The sequence below is a fragment of the Meleagris gallopavo genome, chromosome 8 (assembly GCF_000146605.3).
Source record: "Meleagris gallopavo isolate NT-WF06-2002-E0010 breed Aviagen turkey brand Nicholas breeding stock chromosome 8, Turkey_5.1, whole genome shotgun sequence".
Taxonomy (NCBI): Eukaryota; Metazoa; Chordata; class Aves; order Galliformes; family Phasianidae; genus Meleagris; species Meleagris gallopavo.
In genome coordinates, this window is record NC_015018.2 from 11,103,203 (window position 1) to 11,120,402 (window position 17,200).

The following is a 17,200-nucleotide window of genomic DNA, read 5'->3' on the forward strand; positions in this document are numbered from 1 at the left end:
GGGCTCGGCGGCAGGGCTGCTGCGGGGGCAGACGTTCTGCTGCCCATCAATTTTCTTTTTTGTAACAATGATTGTAATCAATGGCGTTTGTGGGGGAGGGTGTGTGTGTGTGTGTGTGTCGTGGGAGTGAGCGATGGCTGAGCTGAGCCCAGATCACAAGAAACCCCGCTGCTGACATCTGGCAGCTGTGTTGTGAGTCCTGGTGTGGCAGCGGGGGTCTGAAATCATGTGTGTCTTTGTCACGGGGAGAAGCCTGGTGTGTGAGTGGCACGGGGACGGGGGGCAGGATCCCTTCCTGATATGGCCCGTGTGTTTCATTGATTACAGTTACACTCATACACTTGATGTTCAAGTGCAAGACTTCCTATGCAATTGTGTCATTTTTTTTACTTTTCTAATAAAATCTGACTCAGTGATACCCTGCTGTGTCCCTGTCCTCACTGGGCATTGGGAAGGGATGATGCAAGCACCTCCTCCGTGGGCAGAAATCCCCCTGCTGCCCCACATCCTGGGGGGGCCTCGGATGGTGGGAGGGGGCAAGAATTGCAGTACACCTCGATGTGGGGCATGGAGCTGTGACTCAGGCAGGGCTGAGTCAGCCCCTGAGCTGCCCAGGTGCACCATTGCCCACAGCTATAGGGACGTGTCTGGGGCTTTGGCAAACAGGAGGAGAGTCTGGTACAGGGGTGAAACAGAGTGTGTGTGTCAACCCACCCAGGCAGTGCCCTCTTCTACGTGTGCTCTTGAGCCTGCATTTGCACCAATGAGTGCAATTACAGCAGCATGCAATTAGCAGTTATAACAACTCAGAAAAAAGGCTTTCACTAAAGTGTAATTAAGGCAGGCACGCTGGGTCAGGCATGAGGTGCGGAGGATAAAACCAGGCAGGAGGAAAAAAAAAAAAGCAGCCGACATTTCTATTAGAATGCAAGTTTGTTCTGGCTCAGACTTCTGTGGTGTGTTTCTTTTTACCTCAGACAATGAGTGATGAAAAAACTCACCAAGAAAAGTTACTTCTGACAAAACCAGCCCCCACCAGAGCACTGGGACACACGTTGGTGCAGCTGAGCTGGGCAGGCCAGGCAGCAGCTCACCTGCAGAAAGCCAGGTTGTGCTTCCTTTTCCTTATGTGTCCTGTTCCTAATTTGTTGAGGACCAGGGCATTTCCCCAGCGCTGATGTTCTGGATCATTCCTTGATCCATGCGTAGGGCATCTCTGTTCTGGGGCCTGGCCAAAAATCACCCCTGTATGTGTCCTAGTGTCATCACTCCAGGTCATGAAACCTGAAAACTGGATCACAAGGCTTTGGCCAAGCCACGGTGAGCTGCACAGCTGGCAGCTTGTGGCAGGGGGCAGGAAAGGCACATTGCTCCAGGCAGCAGCCTGAGAGAGTGACGGCGTGCTGACAGCATCCATACCCTCATCTCAGCAGCTTTAAATGCTGAGACACATTGTGTCTCACAGCTATATATACACATTTCACGAAGCCTTACAGGCGTGTGGGGGGACTGCTGCCCACCGTGCCCCGCTGCGGCCCCAGCTTTCCCCTGACCTCACCCAAGGGACTCGGTGTCACTTTCTAATTACAGAGAGCAATTGAGGGCTTTGCAGAGAGCTCCAAAAAAACCCCGCAAACAACAGTGAAACGAAACCCCTCTGCACCGGGTCCCCGCATCCCACAAATGCCCTGCGGCAGCCCCAGACACCCAGCTCAAATCCAGCCCCAGGAGCAGCTCCTATTTATAGTGAGCTGCCCTTTCTGTGACAGAACCCAGGCTGGATGCACGTCAAGGTCCCTGGGGGGCAGCACGAGGCTTTTGGCAGCTCCCAGAAGGTGCCAGAAACCTTCATTTAGCCTCCCCACGTGGACGCGGGCTGCTCAGTGCCCCTGAGGACACAGAGGGCCGCGATACCTGGGGCTCTCCTCTGCAGCATCGCTCCTGGGTATCATTTCAGGGACATCTGAAACAGGCAGAGTAATTGAGATTATTTATTTTTAGGGCTAAAGAACCGCTGAGTGGGGAAGGAGCTCATGGGCAGCCCCAGTTGCCCACACCAATAAAGGAAATCAAAGAAATCCCACTCCTAGGGAGCTCTGTCTGGATCACTGTTGCCCCAGGTGCAGTAGGACCAGATGCAGCAGGACTGTCCCCATCCGCTGCGGGAGCCCAAACTGGGAGCGCACAGCAGCTGGCAGCCGCCTCCAGTTTACAGCAGGTCAGGGTGAGACTACAAATTGGGATATTAAGTTATTATTTTAATTGGTTACACAAAATCGGCTTTTAGCAATCTATTACCAGCCAGTAGCAATAATCCCATCTTAAATAGCATCGGTTTGTACCTCCAGATGGACCCGGGGTGCTGCTGGATGGTTTTTCCCATGCGCCCCAGGGCAAAGCTTGCGAGCAGAGCCGGGCCTTGCATTTGCTTTCCCCGAGACCTCGGGAGCTCAAAAACCCTCACTCCCCCTGCAGGAGCGCAGAGGTAGAAGGTAATGGTGGGAGGAGAATAAAGCACTCCCCCCACACTCAGGGAAAAGAGCAGTTAGAAACGCAGTGCTGGGGTGAAAATTGCTGCCGTATCACACCAAGATCTGCACAACATCACCGCAGCTGAAGCCTTTCACATTACAAACGTTTATTTATAGATGTACAATTTTATAATTAATTCTAAATCGAGAAATACAGTTTCCGTGAAGACCTGTTAGGCTCTATGCTTTCTGGCTCGTACTATCCATGAATAACTACTTGAGAAATCACAAGGTGGGCAGGCTTTGGGCAAGGAATGCTGTGTTGCGAGATGGTCAGCAACTCTTGCAAACATCATTTCACTCTACAGCCTACAGCCCCCACCCCAGAGACTTCTGCCAACTGCCCTGTACCGCTATTAAGAGCTATTCCCATGTCACACACTCCACCAAATTCCTTCCGAAGATGGAGGTATCATTAAAAAATAATAATAATCTCTTAAAATCAACTTCGAGCCACGGTAGCTGTGGGATAATAAGGCTTACAGTTAACAGGAGGGCTGATACTTTGCAAAACAAATAACTGGCCCAAGACAGAGCACGTGGGTGCCTAATGCCGAAGCCCTCAATCCGTGTTGCCGCTCACTGCCGTCCCAGCCTGGCCACCCCACACCTCCACCTGAGCAACCCCCCAGCAGCTGGGGCAGGCCTCACAGCAAATGTCTTCAGGCAAAAATTAACTGCAGGGTACAAAAAAAGATCCAGTTTGTCCCAGTGACGCAACTCGGCTCACTTTTGCCTCTCTCACACGCACGGTGGGGACGGCAGCCTGGAGCTGCTCCAAGCCGGGCCCTGCCTGGCTGGGCAGGTGAGCCCCGGCACGCAGCTCCTGCAGCAATGGGGTCTGAGGAGCCCATCAGACGCTGATCTCACCCTGCAGAGCTTCTTTTAACAGAAGCAATGCCACGCTCCGTTCCCTACGAGCTGCCCTAAGGCCACGGCCGTACCATACTGCAAACCGGAGCGCTGCTGGGTGAGGAATCCCAAGTGCAGGACTGGCAAATTAACAAAGGGATGCAGCTCGTGGACAGCCCCGCTCACAGAACGAATGCTGCACAATGACTACGAGGCAAAATTGAAGCGGACGCTGCAAAAAAAAGGTTACACACATGACTAAAGCAAGAAGTGATGAGCTAAAAGCATCCAGGCATCCAGGATGATCCTTTCCCTTGGCAACACGTGGCTCCAGCACTCCAGCTCTTGCCAATGTTGCAAAACCAAACTGCAAATCTGGGAGGTTTCATTAATTGATTTTTTCCCCCTGTGGATTCGGAAACGCTTCTCTGGCAGCCTGGCAGGCAGACACTGAGCTCCCCAGCCACGGATCGCTGCCATCCACAGGAAAGCAAAGCGCAACCACTGCGATGTGACCGCTGCCTTGTGCCACACACCCTGCGGAGACCTCCTGCTTCTCTGTTCACAAAACCGGGCGCAAAGCAAAATAATTTAATCATCCAACCCCTGCATAGTTTAAAAGTACAACGTATATACAGCTATAAATTAATTCTAAATAGATTATATTTTCTTTTTCTTCTCTTTAAAAGTTTTCTTTATCAGCGAATTGTCCGATTTCTCTCTCCAGTGCAGCCATGAGGGTCTCCTTTCTCCAGCCAGGCCGTTGCACAGCGGTGCTGCTGGAAGGGAATGAGGATGACGGCCTCTAGTCCTGTCCTAACTGCCACCTGGGACATCCACCGGCGGAGACGGGCAGAGAGAAGAAAGAGGGCAGTTGTGCGTTGCTAATCTCAATTCCATTTTAATATAAGGTTTCATTCTTTAAATATAAAGTCTGTCACCTCGGCTCAGTGCACTTCACCAAAAGTCTTCAGGTATGTCAAGGGTCTGGGAACGAGAGTGGTAACGGTGTCAGTCCCTGGCACAGTGCCTCCTCTGTGGCCCACCCATCCCTGCGTTGCAGCAACTGGCTCCTGCCCTGCCCTGCCCTGCCCCCCACACGGTCCCTCTGCTCCAGCACCGTGGGCATGCAGGCACTGCCTCTTTCCTGGTTCTTAACACCAGCCTGCCCTGACATGAGAGGTGCAAAGGAAAACAAGAGTGGGTGTACCAAGTAAACCAAAGCCAGAGTACACTAGAAAAGGCCAAGCACAACCCAGAGGATTTGCCTTAAGATGTGCTCCGTTAGCCAAGGAAAATAGAGAAAAACTCCACTGCTAAACCTCCTTACTGGCGTCAGAAACTCCAACAGCTAGGTGTCCAGCATCAAGCCTCAGTGGTGTCCCTGCAACTAAAACTTGGTGCAAACTTCACCTTCCACTTATTTCCTACAGAAATCCAACTTTCAAGAAATGATGTGATTAGACAAGGCCTGTATGGGCCTCCAGCTGATAATTAAGCAGAAAAAGAACTCCAAACTCTGTGCCAAAACTTTCATTATTTTATCAGCTCTCCCATGACCCTGCACACCCGCTCTCCTCTGTGCTGTGTGGGCTCCCTGGACTCCAGCTCTCCTACCCACTGCTCTCCAGGCTCCCACTCTGCTGCTTTTACTTTATTTTCCATTTCAACATGCCGAGCTGCTCCTAGCCCCTGCTGTGAGCACTGATCCTTTGCTCTGTTCTCCTGGAGCGTCACGGCAAGGCAAGAGTTAGGCAAGGAACACCTGCTTTCTAACAGTCACCACAGTGCCAGGGGATAACAACTTTTTCAATAAAACAGACAAGAAAGCAAGAAAAAGGGTTCTTTAAAACGTGGTGGCAGGCTGCCATGGCTGGTCAAGGCTTAGCGAGATAAGGAATAAAACTTCCAACCAGCCAAGGTGCACGCGGCACTGCATCGAAGGCGCGGTTGACAAGAGCTCAGCCAGGCTGCCAGCACGCCTGGGGCTTTTGCTTTGTTCCTAGAGAACCAACACCAGCAACGCGAGCTTGGAGTGAGCCGGGGGTGCTGACATGCAAGCTAAACAAAATCAATTTCCCAATTAAGGAGTGTAGGCTTGACAGAGGGGGCTGCCTCCCCCCGTTACATTTGAGCATCCGGAGGAGACGCGTGAAGACTTGTGCCTCAGAGATTTAAGTGTTAAAAGCACTAGTGTGTCGTGCTCTGCTGCCACAGCTCGTACTTAGACCTCTGCTGAGCGGGCCAGCAGCGACTATCCATGCAGAGAGGCTTGTACGTCTGACAGTCTGCTACAGCTGGGGGTGCCCATCTTCTGTGCTCGCTGGTACAGCTCTGTGTCTCCGAAGTAGCGTGCCCGGTATATCATGCCTTCCTCTGTAAAGGGAAAAGCCCAGTGTTACAGACCCAAGGTGGAAGGAGACCGATCCTATCAGGCATAGGAGAGGAGAGGCAGAGGCTCGGAGCTGGGTGGATACACCAGCAATATTCACGAGGAATTCGGTCCCTCCTTGGACAACGGGAATATGCAGAGAGCTGGCAGGGGCTTTTTGACAAGGTGGCTGCAGCCCTCCCCTCCACTGCACAGCAGATATCCTACTGACAGCAGCAGGGGAACCTCTGGGGCACAACTCCCGTCTGACCAGTTCTGTGGCGGCATGAAAAACCAAACCAAGCCGAAACAGACATGAAGTCATAAGCAGAAAAAAAACAAACAAACAGGAAATGTGCCTACGTGGTGATAAAATAGAGCTTCAGCACAGCTCAGTCACCAAAGTCTTTTCCAAAGCAGAACTCGCGCAGCGAACAAAACTCTCTGCTCCTGACCCCACACTACTCACTCTGCTGCTTCTCTTTCCAGCAGCTATTTCGAAGGTTTGCAATGTAGTCATCCTCCACGCTCCTTTCCACGTTTTTCAAGTTCGTGCCTGTGTATTCTTCTGCAAAGTTCTCAGATACGTAGTAGATAACTCTTAAGTGCTCTGTCACCCTCCTGTGTACGTGACCCACAGACCTAGCCCAAGGAGAAAAGTCACAATGGTGTGGGACATTCGAAGGGCACAGCCAGACCCCCAGTTCCTTACCATGCACAGTGTGCCGTGAGACAGCTACCCCCCGCACCCATAGCTGTGGGGAGGAAAAGCACTTCTGGTGGAAAAGAAACATCAGCACAAGGAGGGGCAGCCTGGCAGGCCTCTAGCTAGGTGGGCACAGCCCTGAACCCAGACAGAACCCTTTAGGCGGACTGCCCAAGGACTAAACCCATTTAAAATAAAGTGCTCATTAGGATTTGCAGTGCTAATTAAATCTCTGCAGCTTCCTTGCTGCTTTTGGCAGTGAGCCCCAGGGGCACTGCACACAGGCTGGGGGCTGATGTGGGCAGAGCAGTGGCTATCACACTGCTCCCGCAGCCCCTGCTCACTCCCCACCCCTGTGCTCTCCTCAGAAGAGAGCTGCTGACCCTGAGTGTCAGCTCCCTCTAGAACATCACATGCTGCTGCAAGAACAAAATTAGCTCCACTCTGCACTCGAGCCTGCACATATCAGTACTTTCTAGAAGGAAATCTCTCTTCGCCCTACCCCCTGGATTTGCATTTCAGACAAAGCAACGTTCTTATTTTCCCCAATGCTTCAACAAACCTAGAGATACTCACTGGGGCGTGTATGCAAGCTGCAGCACAGGACCTGTGCCCAAGCACTGCATCCATCGGGAACAGCTCCATCTGGAGACATGCCCAAAATTTCCCATAATAAATACCAGCTGCTGCTGCTGCACTAAAAGCGAGCCCAATTCCTAAGGCAGGTATAAACATTAACCCATCCGGCTCACCCTTCGGCCTGTTATCAGGGCTTGCAGGAGTGATTCAAGCACTCTTGCACATTTCATCAGCATCCAGCATTCTGAGACAAACGGTGGGCAATCAAGACCAGAAAGCTCTCTGGCTGTTTTTTGAGGTATGGGCAGCGGTTGCTGGCAGAGCAGCAGTTCAGCTCACCGCTTTATCTGTCAACAAGTGGCAGTAAAACCTCCCTGTGCCATGAAAGTGCCTCGCCTCAGGCTGGCTGGGTTTGGGGCGGCGAGCTGCAGCTCGGTGGCCGGCACAGTGTCTGCGCGGAGCAGCAAAACCCAGCCGGGCAGCCGCAGCTAGAGCACAGCACCGCCTGCCGGCACAGCAGCCGCCTGCTCTCAGCGCCTCTCTCTTCAATTCCTCGCTTATGCAGGAAAGATGACGGCTGGAGCACAGCGAGGCTCAGGGATGACGTTCAGCTCCGACCGCTGACAAAGCTGGAAGCAAATCGCCGTCCTCTTCAAAGCTGCCCTCTGCTGAATGCCTCCTGGCCCCACGCACTGCCTCTTCACCCGTATAAGCCAAACAGAAACAACGCAGGTGCACTTCGCTTTGCAGTCCTCAAGGACAGAAATCACACCTCAACGCTCCTCAGCCTCTCAGAATTACCCTTAATCCTGCCTTGTTCAACAACACTCCATCTTTTGATTCTAAGCATTAACGTCACAGCCTTTCCTTTGCACCCAAAGCTAAGGTGGATTTTGTAGCATTTAACACCACCACCTTTCAGCAGTGCCATCAGTGATGCTACCTGCTCAGGGGCTGCCACCACCCCTACCTCCACCTGCCTTTCACGTATACGCAGGCAGCTGCCACTGAAAATACACGAAGCCTTTGTCAAGAATGATGCAAGCATCCAGAAATCACCGTGCCTTTTTGCTCCTGGCTGACACCACTGAGTGATCAAGAATAGAAACTTGTTTGTCAGCACAATGAGCCGACCAGGGCATTTCCACAGAAAGAACCAGTGCCCAATTTACTTCTGCCCAGTAAATGTCTGCCCACAGCTATCTCACAGCAAGATGAAAGTTCACAACCAGGGGATTTCTCTGGGAGCGTCTTTCCTTCTACAGGAATGCCTCCTATCCCTTCCCCTCTTCCTGTATTGCTCTGCACTAGACACAAGCCCAGCCAAGACTTTTATGATAAATAGCTATGACTTTCGTTTTTCCATTTAACTCTACATCTCATTTCACTCTGCACATGGGATCTCAGTGTGTCTGAAACACCCTGCCGGGCTACAGCTCCTCAAACTCATTTATTCTGTTCCTTTCTAACCCAGTCACGGGCACAGGCCGCAGAAGTTCCCTGGCAAAACACACTCCCAGCACAACCCTGCACTTTCCAACTCCAGAGCTGCCTGACAATAAGGAGCCTTCCCCTGCACATATGACAGCGGAGAGAAGACTAATGGTGGGATGTGATAAAGCCAAAAGCTGGCAGGGAAAACAGAACATTGTGCCACCCAGCCCCCCAGAACCCACCCAACCCCACATGGATAGGTTTCAGAGTACGAGGTACTAACGGCCTCTGGCTCAAGCTGTAGGGTGGGCTGGAGACCATCATCTGGCTGAGAGCAGACACGACGATCAGGATGAGGATAGGCATCAGCTGGACAAACAGCCCAAGGCCGCCCTGAGGGAGAAGATACGCATGATGGCGCGCTACCCATACACCTGCACACAAAGACCCTGCAGCTAAGCCCTCCCTCCCAGCCCTACCACAACCTCCATTCCCCTGCCCTTCTGGGCCAGCGAGGTTCCATAAGATAAGCAGGAAGAGCCCAGCAGCCCAGACACAGTACTGTTAGTTATCAAGGGAATAGGGTTATGTAAATCCTGCAATCTCATTTCATTCGTTGAAAGGGCTCGTAGTGCTGGAGACAGATCCTGTGGCAGAAAAACCCAAATAACTCATGCCATCAATTTTTTTCCTTTGGTTAACTAAGCATCACAGATCAGAAACGCCTGATCCTATAGACTGAACTAAAAGGAAGAATGAGTATGCATCGGGAGGAGCCATGTGTACCCACGTTATCTGATAGCTGGATTTGTCTTGAAAGAAATTAAATATGAAAGGAAATGCTTATTCTCTCTCAAAAACCAGTACGACCTTACTTCAAGGTGGCACTGTTTCAAGATACATCTGTGTTTTCCCTTCTGGAAGACAGTTCTGAAAGTCCTGTGAGAACAACTACCCATAAATGAAGCAGCACAAATTCTGCAGGCAGCGTATTTCCCACAGCTCCAGCTTGCCGCACAGGGAGGAGAACACAGGCAGCTCTGCTTCACGCAACTGCCACACCAGCTAATTTGCAATGTGTGCACTGCAAAAAGCATTCCAGCCCCCAGCCTGCTCCCATCACTTACATCACCCTGGTGTTCTCGTCTGTCCTGCCTCTGATGATAGGTGTATCGCATCCTGCCGTTGCTGTACACGTGAACATTACCTACAAGCAAAAGATAAGTGTCAGAGCTGGTGCAGGCCTGCTGGGAATGAGCCACTAGAGGTGGCCATGCTCCATGTCAGCCTCACCAAGAAAAAACAGACTGTGTGATGAGACAAAGCAGCAAATCCAGGAACTTTGAAAATTGCCAGAATGGGCCCGATTTGTTTCTTTGGTTCAGACCACACTCAGCAAAGATACAAGAAGCAAGATTTTAAAGGAAATCCATGCTGTGCTCACACTTGAATCTGCTCTGCTGCCACCGCCGCTCCCAGCTCAACCTGTCACACAGCCAGCAGCACAACAGGCTGTTCAGGGACAGCACATCTGCTGTCAAGCGAACAGAAATCATTCTTGGTTTTTCCACCTTAAAAAACAGCTTTTCCACATCTTGTTTTAAATGTCAAAATTACAGCTGAAAAGGGAAAGCAGCTGCAAAACAAGTCCTGAATTCTCCTGGGATAGTGGGAAAAGGAAAAAAAGACTGAGCTAAAATAGCAGCTCTGTTTTTACTGGAGTCACTTTACCTTTGTGACGGGCAGAACACGAATACCACAGAAGGTCTCCAAATACCATTGCAAATGCTTGGCACTGGCGTGCCAGTTCTGACGCAGCAGATAGGAAAGAGCTACCAGAGTAAATCTCAAGTGAAACACCGATTTGCTCCCCACGTTGTTTTACAGAGGCCTAGTAATGGCTGCCTCCACACTGGAAACACGAGGGAGTCTCCTGCAATATCCCAGTGGATACATATGTAAAAGAAACCGCTTGAGTGCGTGGCAGGGCAGGCACAGACCGAGGTCTAGAAGATACCAGTCTGTTCTGCTGAGAAGATTTAACTTCTAAAGCCACCAGGCAGAAAAGCCTTCCTCAGGACAGGATTATTTTTACGCTTTGCATTAAAGCGTGGCATTTCTGTTCATGATTTTTGTTCTAACATTCAATCCAACCTAACGACAGTTAACACTGCGAACATGCAGATACCTGAAGTCGGAAGAAAGCCCAAGTTCTCCAAGTTCCTATCTGATCAATTTAGAAACTCAATGTGTTTGGGGAATTTCTGAAAGAAAACTCTCATCAAATTCAGCTGCAGAGAGGAACACAGCTCTCAAATCAATCCCGGCACTGCCAAATAAATCCTGCTGCATTGTGACTCTGATAAAAGGGTTGGGTCTTGTTCAAGAGGTTAAAGTTTGACGTGCTTACTGGAGGGAAAACCACCACCAAAGAACATGTTGAAGAGGTCTTCGGGGGAGATGTCTGCCTCAAAGCCACGGTGGAAGTCCGAATGCGCGTGTCCGTGCCGAGCAGGGTTGAGCTTCTCATCTCCAAACTGGTCATATTGCTTCCTCTTCTCTGGGTTGCTCAACACCTCATACGCGTTACTGATGGCTGAAACATCGACAATAAGGAAGCAATTAGTTTCTTCCTCCTACCAACGATATGCTGAGCCCTGCAAAGGACTCGCCTGCCTCAGCCCCCAGACGGGATCCTCAGCAGCTCCCGGCCCCCAGCAGGCTCCTGCAGCACCCGGAACGCTTCTCTGCAAACACAGGCAGAAAAAAACACATGCGGAGGCGCAGTGCCCACGGCCTTCAGTAATCCAAATGAGAAGCTACGATAGGACTGGCATCAATTCCGTATGTGTCCTTAGGGAAACAGGCATGAAACTATGCACTGCTCAGAAATACTGGTAGCAGAGTTGCTGCAAGTTTCATTTGATTAAAGTTGTTATTTCTTTGAACAACTAATAGCCAAAGCCTTCATCCATAAGTAACTGCATAGGAAAGCATAGCTTCAGTTGATACATTTTATTTGAAAGTGGCGTAAGGGCACTGGTATCACAGCAAAGAATTTAAGTACAGGTGAGATCACCAAGAGACTTTAAAACCAGCAGTACAAGCCAGTAAGGAGATGTTGGCTAAAAGCTCTCTCACTGAGCCGTGGATTTCAAAATGCCCAGATGCCAAAACTAAGATGCATAATTGCAAGGGCTGTTGAGCAGTGCCTGTGACAGTGGAAATGTACTGGAATGACATCCCCCCCAGTTTCCCAGCCTCAGCACACGCGAGCCTTCCCACCACAACAGCCGCCTGCCACCCTCCTCTTTCTGGGCTTCCCTCCCTAGCCATTCCAGCTCACCACTTCCCTCTGCACCCGCCTACCCAGGAGCCTCTGTACGTGACCACAGACAGAATCTTCTCCTCCTGTGTTGCAAGGAGGTTAAGAAGTTCATCGTGCTGGAGCTGACGGGTGAGTTGAAGGCGAGAGCAGAAGTGATAGAAAAAGAAGGGAGACACATGCCCTTCAGAGAAGATTAAGATTCAAAGTTTTTCTGATAGTCAGACCGAAGGGTATGGTTTCCTCTTAGACTACAGGTTTGGAGAGCAGAGGGTGTTAATACTTGTTCTAATTCTTGGTTATAATTAGTGCACACAGAACGACCATTTCTTCAACCAGGAACAGAAGTGAGGCAGCAAGGACTGACTCATTCCAGCACTGGAAAGAAGCTTGTCCTTTCCGACTGCACGGTTAAGCAATGAACATGGAGCAATTCAGGATTCTGTTCATTGTTTAGCCTTCTGCTGACAAAGCCCAAGGACCATCTCATTCCAAGCCAGGATTTCAGCCCCACGTCGCTACGTTCAGCTCTTTTCCTGACGTCAGCCCAAGGCAGCAATGCAAATCTGGTACCACACAGGCTGCAACCAGCTGCAACCCTGGACCGAGACAAAGTCTCTGGACAAGACGTAACACTTTATCAGCCGTCACTGGGAAGATGAACGACAAGCCTTCAGCTAATATATCAATGCTAGAAAAAATTAACTAAAACCCTTAGAGCAGCACACACTTCCCCCAGCACCCTCTGGAACCAAACAGCCAGCCAGACTTCAGCAAGCGCTGTGAACCAGGAGCCCAGCTTGGGGCTGAAGGACAGGGGAGCCCAGGAGACAAGGCTCAGGGGAGAGATAACCCGGCAGCAGATAGCTCTGCAGGGAAAGATAAAGGGCACCTTGCTTAACACACGACTTCTGGCACGTAACTCTTGTCAAAGCCTTTGGCAAACATCACTGTTTAAGATTACAGGTGAAGAAACCTGCCTTTCGCCACTTAGCAAGGTGAAGGACAAACTATTGAGCAGGGGCTTACCACACACACGGTGTAGCTACACGTCTGCAGGTGCTTGCTATTTCATTTGGCCCCTGCACTAAAACAGGCTTTCCCAAGCAGCTGAGGGTCAGCTCCTTATTTGCGAACAGCAAGACACTTAGCAGTTGTGGATCTAAGTCTTAAAATACTTGAAACAAACCTTACATGAGACTTCTACTGCTGAATTCATGTTTACCCCAGTGCTGCGCCAACACGCTGAGAGCAGGCTAGCCTTGCTCCCTGCTCCAACAGAAGTTCTACTGCCATTTCAGAGGTGCAAAGCATCATCAGAACACAGTATTTAAATGGCTTCACACAGCAAAACCAATGCTCTAAAACTGTCAGAGGAAGTTGTGTGTTTAGCTCTTTAACAGTCAAACCTCCACAGCCACTGAAGAAAAAGGGTTTCTTCCAAATGGCACCTCAGCATGCTGCTCCAACACTTCTCAACGCATCCATCACCACAGCTCAAAACCCCACAGGCAGGATGACACAGCTGTGCTTCCTTCCCAGGTAGCACTGAAGATAAAAACCTACCCCATGGGTACAGGTGTCCAGCTAACTGCCTGCAGGGCTGTGTTCAGGGATGATAGTAAGAAAAGCCCTCTTTTACTTCTGAGTGGGGCAATTCCAGAGCCAGCTCGGGGGCACAATCACCAGCCTGCTCCTTTATTTTCCTTCCCACAGTTGAATGAAGTTCTTGTGCAATTCTATAGCATTTATTACAGCGAAATACTATATATTTTTACCTACCCCATAGGTAGCATTTGAGCATGCACAATCAGAGGGCAAAAGCTCAGCTAAGTGTACCTCCAGGCAGCTCCTGCTAAGAATTTCGGTGTATAATACAGAAATAAGATGAAAAATAACACAAAGGAAAAGGATCACAGATGTTGGAGAGAATTTAGCCACCACCTTCCCTACAAACTCAGAACAGCTCCCAGATGGACATATAATGCTTAAGCCTTATTTCATATGTTCCACCTTAAACAAAACCATTTATCTTGGAAAACAACTCAAAACAACTTAAAACAAACAGTTTTAAAATGCCTTATTACCCTGCAACCATCCCTGCCAGGGAGGTGCTGAGGTTATTCTCAACAGAACTGAAGCTACTGGTGACTTCCTTGAGTTCTGCCTGGCCTTGGCTGCACAGCTGCTGCAGTTTCACCCAAGAAATTTTCATCTGGTGTTGCTATCCTGCAATTCCACCCACAGCCGTTCACAACAGTCAGGTGTTGAGTGCTCACGTGAAACTGGCAGGGCTATGAGTTGCCTGAAATGCTTCACGATTGGAGGAGCCTAGAAGGGCTGCAAACTCAACAACTGCGTGTGGGGCTGCACAGCTCACTGCATCTCTGCTTCAGCTGTCACTGGGCACAGGTGCACACCAGCACCTGCCCTGTGCTGGGTGGCTGCAGGACTTGGAGCCTCTCCCTGTGAACTGAGCGCTCCCAGGCCATTCAGGGAAGAGTGGAAGTGAGATCTGGAGGGAATTCCCTCCCAAGCCATGTGGCAAAAGACCATGTAGCAGAAGACCGGAATAGCTGCTTGGAAACAAGGAAAGCTTCTCCTCGCCCAACCAGCAAAAGCGAAGCCTAAGCACATGAACCTATGCTTGACACTTCAAGCTTAGCACATACTTTGTTCATAATGTTTCCATCTCACAAGAGAGACAACTTTACTGACAAAAATTTATTTGCTTGGCTTGTGAGGTTGTTTTGAGGAGATCTTGCTAGCCAAGCTCAGCACCATCACCTGACAGCTGCAGGTAAACTTTCAGCGACAGGCTGACAGAGCTGGGGCTGTGCTGCCTGGAGAAAAGAAGGCTGCGAGGTGGCCTGATAGTGACCTGTCAGAATCTAAAGGGGAGCTACAGGAAAGAAGGGGACAGCCTCTTTAGCAGGGTCTGTGGTGACAGAACAAGGGGAAATGGCTTCAAGCTCAAAGAAGGTAGGTGGAAGTTAGTTATAAGGTAAAAGTTTTACAGTGAGGACAGTGAGGCACCAGCACAGGCTGCCCAGAGATGTGGTGGATGTCTTGCCCCTAGAGATTTTCGAGGTGAGGCTGGATCTGGCCCTGGGCAACCTGATCTAGCTGTGGTGCCCCTGTGCACTGGGACACCAATAGACCAGATAGCCTTTAAAGGTCCCTTCCAACTCTAACAATCCTATGACTCTAAATCATCAAGGAGAAAATATACTTTACCTTTAAATGCCTCTGTAGCCCCAGGTGCGTGGTTCTTATCTGGGTGAAATTTCAGTGCGAGTTTCCTGTAAGCCTTTTTCAAGTCCTCATCAGAGGCTTCTCTACTGACTCCCAGAATTTCATAGTAATCCTTGCACTGCTTTACCCTACCAGAAGAGAAATGAGAAAACAGGGGCAGTGAATTCCAGCTACAAAAACTGCACTCAACTCTGCAATGTCTCACGTATCACAGTTTCAATTGATGTTGTTCAGCAAACTCCAGTTTACTCATTTTAATTCCTCAGAGGGTGACCTAATTTTTTTTGCACGCTCATCCACGGAAGACCTGCTTTACGAGCACACAAACACTCCCACAGAACAAGCCATACCTGTAAAGGTAGGAGGGCCTCTCCTCAGACTATGATATCACCTGCACAAGCATGCGATTCACAAATAAGCTTCAGATTTGTCACACTCACGTTTTGGAGGCTGTTCAGGAGGTATGGGGATTACAAATGGCAGGCTAGGGGACAGCTAGGTTTTCAGCTTGGTTTTAATAATCCCCCTCAGACCCTGCTGGTTCAGACTTAACAGGAGAAGCAGCAAGAACAGCTGCCCAGGCCTGTGTGCAGCCCAGCTCCTGCTGCGTACTCCTCACAGCTCTGTCACATTTTCTCTTTCTCACATGACTTTCTCACATGACTTATACAAGACAGAATAAAGCGAGCTGGCTTTCTGGAGAATCAGGTGACGTAGCAAACACACCCGGAAATCAATTAGCCAGAGCAGCTCTTGTGCAACCCAGAGCATACCCAAAGGCTTACGCAAAGTTTACCAAGTGACTGCGCACACGGTTCAGTCCTTCAACTTCCAGTATTTGCAAGTAGTACAAAGAAATAACGAACAGCTGAAACAGCATTTGAAAAAGGGGCGACTGGATAAACGTGCCTTGAGACTATCCAGTAAGAGCCTTAGAAATGTATCATCTAAACAGAGTGAAGTGCCCTGCTGTAGATTTCTACTTTGTTGGGCTCTTAGAGGGACCATCTGCACGTGAGAGGGACACCCACACCCTCTGGCACTTGTTACAGGGCAAGGCTCAGAACACAAGGGCTTCCTGCTGCAAGCTGTGAGCCATGGCTTCCCCCGACACATCTCAGCACCATATGGGATTCTACACAGAACCACTAAGCAGCATCTAAAAGAAACGTTCACATGAAATCCACAGAATGAATGTGCTCAAAATGCCCTTTGCACCTCACCAGGAAAACGCCTGCCTGCCTGCAGCTCTAGCCTCTGTATGTGCCTGGAGGAGAAAGTCTCATCCTTGGTAGCTACCTTGCAGGACCACCGAGGTCCCCTTTTAATGCCTCACTGAAAAAAGACCGCTCCACGTGGATCAAAGCTGACCGAATCTCTCACGTAGCACTGAATATGAATAGTTGTCCAACTCCAACCTATTCTGCGTACCCTCCCCCTTCACACTCCGCCCCTACATCTTAAAAAACATGGTGAGAAACAGATGGATATCACGTAATAAACACTGGGCGTAAGCCTGGGGAGCAGCACACGCACCTCTTCACGGCATCCACCTGGTCCTGTGTGTAGCCCTTGGGGGCCTCCCCGCCAGCCTCCCCATTGGCTGAAGGAAGGTCCCCGCCCGCCTTCCTGAACTGGGCATTTGGGGACTCCCGGGTCTGGGACTGCCCGTCCGATGATGGCTCGCTCTTGTTGAGCGATTCGAGGAGAACTGAAGGGAGAAAAGGGGAAAGCAAAACAAGGTCAGAGAACGCTGAGCTCTGTTTGCCCTTCCCGTTTTCCCAGAGCCATCCCTCTTTAACCCAGCTCTCAGCCCCCCGAAATACCACACGTCTGGGAGCGCAGGGGATCTCCGCAGCAACGTACCCTTCTCCTCTTGCCTTTCCCCATCGGATCGCAGAACACCCTGAGTTGGAAGGGACCCATAAGGAGCACGGAGTCCAATCCCCAGCTCCGCACAGGAGCGCCCAGAACTCAGACCCTACATCCGAGCGCGTCGTCCAGCCGCTCCTGGAACTCCAGCAGCACCGTGCCGCGCCCGGCGCCCTCTGGCGGAGCACCTTTTCCCGATACCCGGGCCGAGATCTCTCGGTAACAGCAGAAGGCTTCCAGGTTCTCCTTCCCCGAGGCGGGATCAGACAGCCGAG

At 50.5% G+C, this 17,200-nt stretch overlaps 1 protein-coding gene across 1 annotated transcript; it reads right to left on the reverse strand.

The window, feature by feature from the left end:
* Window positions 1–2,614: 2,614 nt before the first annotated feature.
* On the reverse strand, window positions 2,615–17,194 carry DNAJB12 (DnaJ heat shock protein family (Hsp40) member B12; the record flags this gene model as incomplete). Its single annotated transcript, XM_031554404.1, has 7 exons — window positions 2,615–5,759; window positions 6,224–6,396; window positions 8,757–8,866; window positions 9,601–9,680; window positions 10,884–11,069; window positions 15,036–15,181; window positions 16,590–17,194. Coding segments are annotated over 7 exons (1,422 nt in total), but the record flags the coding sequence as incomplete, so codon positions are not given.
* Between the last annotated feature and the right edge of the window lie 6 nt (window positions 17,195–17,200).